Source organism: Belonocnema kinseyi, chromosome 7 (assembly GCF_010883055.1).
Source record: "Belonocnema kinseyi isolate 2016_QV_RU_SX_M_011 chromosome 7, B_treatae_v1, whole genome shotgun sequence".
NCBI classification, from domain to species: domain Eukaryota; kingdom Metazoa; phylum Arthropoda; class Insecta; order Hymenoptera; family Cynipidae; genus Belonocnema; species Belonocnema kinseyi.
This window is the reverse complement of record NC_046663.1, coordinates 82724296-82731995: the sequence shown is the minus strand read 5'-3', so window position 1 is coordinate 82731995 and position 7700 is coordinate 82724296. Positions and strand designations below refer to the sequence as shown.

At 26.3% G+C, this 7700-nt stretch overlaps 2 protein-coding genes across 6 annotated transcripts in view; one reads left to right on the top strand and one right to left on the bottom strand.

The window, feature by feature from the left end:
* Nucleotides 1–2144, top strand: part of LOC117176106 (coiled-coil-helix-coiled-coil-helix domain-containing protein 1) — a 10518-nt gene extending 8374 nt beyond the window's left edge. For 2 of the 5 annotated variants that reach the window (XM_033366145.1, XM_033366146.1), the window contains exons 2-3: nt 1558–1702; nt 1776–2144. In XM_033366145.1, the coding sequence (XP_033222036.1) occupies nt 1561–1702; nt 1776–2008 (375 nt within the window). In that variant the 5' untranslated portion in view covers nt 1558–1560 and the 3' untranslated portion in view covers nt 2009–2144. Of the gene's footprint in view, nt 1–62; nt 82–1557; nt 1703–1775 lie in introns of those variants that run through there. The other 3 variants (XM_033366147.1, XM_033366143.1, XM_033366142.1) reach the window with 3 other exon arrangements.
* LOC117176104 (glucose-6-phosphate 1-dehydrogenase) overlaps nt 1–7700 on the bottom strand; it is a 40981-nt gene that overhangs the window by 31019 nt on the left and 2262 nt on the right. Inside the window, exons 2-7 of the mRNA XM_033366141.1 lie at nt 7020–7206; nt 5373–5501; nt 5103–5288; nt 4705–4972; nt 4420–4609; nt 3008–3025 (exon numbers count right to left, since the gene is read on the bottom strand). Of these exons, the coding sequence (XP_033222032.1) occupies nt 3008–3025; nt 4420–4609; nt 4705–4972; nt 5103–5288; nt 5373–5501; nt 7020–7206 (978 nt within the window). The remainder of the gene's footprint in view (nt 1–3007; nt 3026–4419; nt 4610–4704; nt 4973–5102; nt 5289–5372; nt 5502–7019; nt 7207–7700) is intronic.

Genomic DNA, 7700 nt, shown 5'->3' with positions numbered 1-7700 from the left:
AAATCTTCCAAAGTTTCAGCTCGATATCTTATTTACAAAAAAAGTTCTTAGGTTCAAAAAAAAATTGAGTGAACCGAAAAAGTGAGGTCGGTAATATAGGTATTTAGCTGTGTCACATGCCCTTAACAAAAAAAAATTTTTTAAGCAATCATTGTTCTATTTTTGTGATTTTCAAAATATTATCAACTTCAATGGACATATTTTAAAGCAAAAATGGACTCAAAGTAAATTTTCATCAATTTATACATGGAGTATTTACTATTTAAAAACATATCTAAAAGATGGGCTGGCCGGGACATCGGGAATCTTGTGAGACTGGTAAATGCCAGTGAATTTATTTTTTGTCCGGGAATTTTACAAATTATATAGGCAAAAATCTGTCTAACTGTGATTCCCATCGTTTTTTAAATAATTAGTTAAATTGTGATCTTTTTCAATTATATATGTAATTCATTTTAGAATGCGTATTTCCAAAATCTTCCATTTTAACACATTTTTAATGTTTAATTTTAATTGTGAAGTGTACATTTTATTTTAAAGAATTTTAAAATACAGTTTTAAAGACTTAAGCTATTAAAAATTAGAGGTGTTTGAATAAAGGCTTTTATTAAATTTCATGTATTATTTTAGTCTAAAATATTTAATTTTTGAACCAGTCAATTTGGATTTTTTTAATTAAGAAAAATAAGAATTAATTAACATTTAAAAATATCTGACTGTTCATTTAAAATCAATAATTATAGTAAATATTAAAAACTAAATTTTGAACGTTACATTTTAATTGTCCTATTTAAAGAAAATTGAATTTGTAAGTAAAATTGTTGAATTTCGGTGTAAATAGCTCACCGCCTAATTTAAAACCAAACCTAGATTTTGACAGATTTCGAACAAAAAATTTAAAACCTTTTTAAAAATTAAAAAAATTTTAGACTTTCGAGCATTGGAAATGATAACGTGGATTTATATTTTTAGAACTGAATCTGAAACTTTGAACTCTACAAATTATAAAAGTTAAAAATTTTGTTTTGCAGTTGAAGTGCATTTAATTTAAAATTGTTTAGTTTAAAAGTGTTAGTAGCTTCCATTTTACACGGGTACATTATTGAGCATTTGAATCAGATTTGAATACAAAATTATTATTTTAAAAAACTTTTAAACTTCAATTTAAAAAGTTTAAAATTTAAGAGTTCCACTTTGAGTGCTTTCATTTGCAGCTCAGTTTTTATTCATTCGAATTGAAAATGATCAGGAATTTTTTTCTTGGATTAAAACGGCCACCCCAAATCGTCTATTATTCGTATTCAATCATTGGTTACTTCACAAAAATATCGTAAAAACACTTTTATGCAAAAATTAATGTAAATCTTTAAAATAGTTAGTTAGTTTAAAATAGTCTTTTTAGTTCCAGTTTTCGGCACCAGATGGCGAAATGGTAGACCGCCATTCCCAATCGTTAAAAAAATTTAGATTTGAAACAACAAAATGTTTTAAATTCTAAATTCAAATTTTTCAATGAGGTATTTTTACTTCAATATTAAGGAAATATTTTGACCACAGAAAATGAGGGGAAGTCATTTACTGTTAAGTAAGGCCTGCAAAAATAGCGCAAGAGCTCGTCAATGTGAAGACAAGGTAAAGTTTCAACCAATTTTACCCCTTCAATTGAAGAACAAAGTCAGTGGAAAATCAGATACCGACAAAGGTAAAATATCTACACATAAATCTCTATTTTTAATCAAATTAATAATATATTTGATACAATTCTTTTTCCTCAGAGAAAGGATGTCTCTACGAAATATCGGTTGTCATTGCTTGTCTCTCAAAGCACAACTACGAAAACAAGTTTTGCGAGAAGGAAGTGAAAGAATTCAACAATTGCTTTACCACCCACATGGCGAAAGTACGAGCTTTAAAGAAAAATCGTGACAAAGGTGTTCTTACACCCAATGCGAAAAGCCTTAATCACCGAGAAATTAATATGTTATTCAGGCGGTTTCCTCTTCAATAAGGAAGATTCAACGCAGGTTTCAAATACAGTCATTTAATCAATATTATGCAGAATTTTATAGTTCATTATGTACATTAAATATCGCGTGGAAAAATGTCTTGCGGAGTCCAGTAATTAAATACTTGTAGAAAAAGTAGAAAATTCGTTTCAATTCATACTGATAAGTTGGTTTCACATTTAATTAAACATATTTACAATTTCAGAACTAATGTTTCAAAATCGAAACATAAATTGCTCTAACTTCTTATTCTATCAGATTTTGTACTTTTAGCCTGCGATTTAATCGACTTACGGCTTTAATTTCTTATTATCTATATGGAAATTTTCGAGTATCTGTTAGATCTATAGTCGAACTTGAAATATCTTCTTTGCTGGAATTTTTCAAACGCCTGAGAGCCAACCGTTTCGAGAAACCTGGGAAAATATTTATACAATAATTATCAATTTGCAAATCCTAAAATATCAAGCTTTGAAATTGTATTTTGGAAACTTAAAACTGTTTAATTAAAAAGTGTAGCAGGACCCTAAAATATTGCTTAGTGCGACATATTTGGTGATTTTTTTTTTAAAAGTCTGATATCAGAAAGTGCGCATTGGAAAATTAACTTAATTTTAAATTTTCTAAACCGATATTTTAAAAGTAATAAAAATAAACCTTAATGTTCATTAAAACTATTATTCTTTAGTCCACAAATCATAAAAATTTATCAACTCAAAATTTATCAGTCAAGATTCACAGCCTTTCCTCTATTCCTTTCTTTCCACTTTTTTTATCATCTTTTTACCTAAATTTGAAATGAATTAATAGAACCCAATAAGGAAATCCAACCATTTTTGGTTGAAAATTCAACAATTTTGTTTAAAATTCATCCTTTTGGATTTAAAATTCAACTTTTTTGTTGAAAATTCGTCTTTTCTGGTTGAAACTTGAAATGTTTTGGGTGAAAATTCAACTGTTTTTTTTATAGAAAATCCATCTTTTTGGCTTGATAATCAAACTAATTGGTTTAACATTCACTTTTTTAATTCCAGTGGTATTAACTGGTTGAAAATTCAACAATTTTGTACAAAAGTCATCTTTTTGAATTTAAAATTCGACATTTTTCTTGAACATTCGTCTTTTTGTGATAAAAATTGAACTATTTTGGTTGAAAATTCAACTGTTTTGTAGAAAGTTTGTTTTTTTTGTCTTAAAAATTTGACTATTTGGTTCAACATGAACTTTCTTGATGAAAATTCGTACTTTCGGGCTGAAATTACAACTGTTTTTTATTAAAAATTAAAACGTTTCTTGATTGAAACATCAGTTATTATATTTTTCGTTCAGAATTTATCTGTTCTGCTTGCAAATTTTTAAGTTAAATTTTTTGTTGGTTAAAAATTCAACTACTTTGTTAAAAAAATTTTACAATTAATTTTTTTATTCTTTTTGGTTGAGAATTCATCTTTTTGGTTAAAAATTCAACAATTTTGATAGCAAAATTCTTCTGGAGTTAAAATTGAACTTTTGTGTTGAAAATTCATCTTTCGCGGTTAAAATTGAACTATTTTGGTTGAAAACACATTTTTTTGTGTTGCACATAAAGTTTTTTGTCAAAAAATCATACGTTTGGGTTGAAAATATAATTGTTTTTTGATTTAAAATTAAATTAGTTGAAAATTAGTTTCGTTTAGAAATTTTTTAAATCGGAAATTCAATGTTTTTTGTTAAAAAATTGTCTTTTTCTTTGTTGAAACTTCAACTACTACATTTTTCGTTGAGAATCCATCTTTCTTGCTTGGAAATTTAAGAACTTGTTTGAAGTTTGAACAATGAACTTTGTTAAAAATCTATTTTTGTTGTTGTTGAGAATTCATAGCTTTAGTTGAATCTTTTTTAAAGATCAACTACTTGGTTGAAAATTCGTGTTTTAATTTTTAAAATTTAATTATTTTCTTAAACTTTTCGTTTGTTGCATATTATGTACTTTTATAAAAATATTTTTTTTTTAAACTTAAGTTTAACTATTTCATTTTTCATAAAAAATTGATCTTTTTTAGTGAAAATTTCATGTATTTTGTTAAAAATTCGTCTTTTTCAGAGAAAATTGATCCTTTTGGTTAAAAATTCAATTATTTTGTTGAAAATGCAATATTTTTACTTAAAATGTTGATAATTTTAAAATAATTTGATTTTAAAGAATTTATTCCCTTATTTTCGTGAAAAATGTTACATCGTTGTAAAGCATTTTGGCCTCTTATGTCTGGTATCGATGCATTTGAAAAAAAAGTTTTAACTTCTTGGAAGGGCACGGGCGAAATACAAAAGATATGTAGTCTGAAATTTGAAACATTTTAAGTACTGAAATGTAGTTTTAAAGATAGAGAAAAAAATCATAAAAATGCATGTTGGAAATGAAAAAAATACTTACGAACGACGTGATTTGTTTTCAAGACAGGATTTAATTCTTGCAGATCGTCCAGTCGATGTTCAATACGTCGAAGAGCTCTATAATTTTCTAGGTGCTCATCTTTGTGAGAGAGATACGAGTGAAAAAGAGTAACCAAACAAAGAAAAAGAGCACATTTTCGAACCATCCAGGTCGCATGTAAAATTTGGATCTACAAAAATAAGAATTGGATGCAAATTCACTAAAAGATTGAAACAAATTAAAAATATTTAATAAATGCTAAACATTTCTTAAAGATTAAACTACCTTGTCTTCATTAAAATTATTTTCGTTCCTCATACAATATTTGACGAGCATTCTTTCTATTACGATATTTAAACTTAAAATTGTGAAGAGAGAAATTCTAGCATCTGCGGTTTTTTTAGACGCACTAAATAATGCCGATAAAATGCAAGTGACAATGTAGTATAAAATAGATTGGAGCCAAGAAACTTCTCCAATAATCCAATTTTGGAAGGTACGAATGTAAGAAAATATTTGAAAGAGCAGCTCTTTTTGATCTCTGGCGGATTCTCTGAAAAGAATTCCATTTTTAGAGATAAATTTAATTCGAAAGAACAAAAGAAAAACTTCTTTCGTCGTAGGAAAGAATCAAATTAACTTTAATAATTATTATTATTTCTAATTATAATTTAAAAACATACTTGAAGTCACTGACAATAGTATTGACTGTTTCGGCAGAGTTTTGAATTACATCTTCCAATTTCAGTCCATGATTTAAAAGATGATTTTGTATCTCCAGCCCTTCTTTTTGTTTTTGCAACACTACATTTTGCATTTCAGAAGCCTCTAAAAGTTGTTCTTTCATGCGAGTGGATGCCTTATACAAACTAAATAAGAAAAAGAAATTGAAACTTTTCCTTTCAAATTTTAAAATTGTAAATACAAAATTAAATATGATCAAATACACTAACTGCTTAATTGTACTCTCTGTCTCAGCTTGCCACATTTCGTGATTCAAATAGAAGCAGACGTGAGTTGTGTGGGTGTAAAATTCGTTGTAGACCCCAAAAGCTCGATCAGTCATTTTATTAATGCACTCTCTAAGAAAAGAAATGAGTTTTTTAGAAAAATGGGGTATTTTGGAACAAAAATTTATAAAATTCAAGGAATTTCTTTAAGAAGCAATTTGAGTAACTGTCAAGAAGAATAAATAAAAAATTTATAAATTTAAATTAAAGATGGTTCGATTCCATTTATAAAAGATTCGATATTTTTCGGTTTTTCGGTTAAATGCGTAATGATTACTTATTTTTGGTTCAGAATTTAATTATTTAGTTAAAAAGACATCTTTTTTGGTCGAAAATTAAACTGTCTTGTTGAAAATTCGCCTTCATGAATTGAAATATTAACTACATTTTTCGTTGAGAATACATCTTTTTTGGTTGAAAAGTTAAAGTTTGGTTAAAGTTAAAGTTAAGTTTGGTTAAAAGTTAAAGTTAATTCCTTTTTTTGTTTGTTCAAGGTTCATAATTTTAGTTAAAAAATCATCTCTTTCATTAAAAATATAACTATTATGTTAAAAATGCATTTTGTTTTTGTTAAAGATTAATATTGTTGGTTGAAAATTCAACTATTTCTAAGAAATTCAACTGTTTCTGTTGGAAGTATATTGTAAATAGTTTGAAACTTTAACAGTTTGGGTAAAAATTCAACTATTTTATTCAAAAATTAATTATTATGTTTAAAATAAGTTTCATTAAAAATAATTTTTCTTGCAAATTCATCTCGATTCTAAAAAATTAATCTTCCTGGCTAAACAAGTTGTACTATTTAGTTAAATGTTCAACTATTTTGTTTGAAAAATCGTTTCTTCTGGTTTAAAGTTCAAATATTTGGTTCTAAATTTAACTGTTTGAAACTTTATTTAATTGTTGAAAAATGAACTATTTGGTAGAAAATTTATATTCCTTGATTGAAAGCTGTGTTTAACAATTTAACCATTTTATTGAATTCGGATTTTCTGGTGAAAAACTAACTTTTTATTGAAAATTCAACTCTCTTTTTAAAAATGTATCTTAAAAAGTTAAACTATTTGGATAAAATTTCAAACATTTTGTTTGAAAAATTGTCTCTTTCGCTTTAGAGTTCAAATATTTGAGTGAATGCAACTGTTTTGTTAAAAATTAATTTTTTTTATTGAACATTCAACTATTTTGTTGGAAAAATTAATCTTATTTTATTGAAAAATAACTTCGTTGAAAATTCAGCTGTATTCTAAAAAATTAATATTTCGGTCAAACAGTTAAAAGTTCCACCATTTATTTATTTTTTTTGAAAAATCATCTCTTGCTTTAAAGTTCAAATATTTGAGTGAATTTAACTATTTTGTAGAAAATTAATTTTTTTTATTGAAAATTCAACTATTTTGTTGGCAAAATCAATTGTATTTGATTGAAAAACAACTTTTTCGTTGAAATTTCAAGATCATTCTAAAAAATTTATATTTTGGTTCAACAGTTTAACGCTCTGGTTAAAAGTTCAACTATTTTATTTGAAAATTCTTCTCTGTTGTTGTGGCCACCCTGGAAATATAAAATCAATTTCAATTCTATATTTACCTCCTTTTGCCTTCTGTTTCGCTAAGGTGGCATGAGTATGTCACATGACCAGAATCTTCCAAAAAACAGTTTGCTAATAGAAGAGCCAATAAAGAGTGCTGGTGGTCATTTAATTTTTCGCAACTTCCTTTTATTGCTTTCAGAGCTTCGTGCCAGCATTTTCCGTGCTGTGGCAAAGTTGATTTGGCTGAAATGAGATTTTATAAAAAAAAAGGTTGTACGTAATCAGCGGTATCCATAAACTATGTTACCAGTTTTTGGCATTTTTACACTCCCACTTCCCCGAAAGAAACGTAGCCATTGGCTAAAGACTGATTTTATGTTTATAAATTATTTTAACTAAAATTAATGTAGATAAAATATTGAATTCAACACGAAATACTTTAAATCCATAAAATTTTAGGCTGAAATTATATTGCATTTTCAAAAAATAGTTGAATCTTCAACCAAAAAAGATGTTCTATGCAGAGATTAATTTTCAACACAAAAAGATGAATTTTCAAAAAGAAATTACTTTTCTACTAAAGAGTTGAATTAGCAATGAAATGGATGAACTTTCATGTAAAACAGATTAGTTTTACAAAAATTAATTAACAATTTAACCAAATGGAAAGTTTTAAGTCAAAAGGACGAATTTTTTCTTAGATAATTGAAGTTTTAACAAAAAAAAAAAAAAAAAAA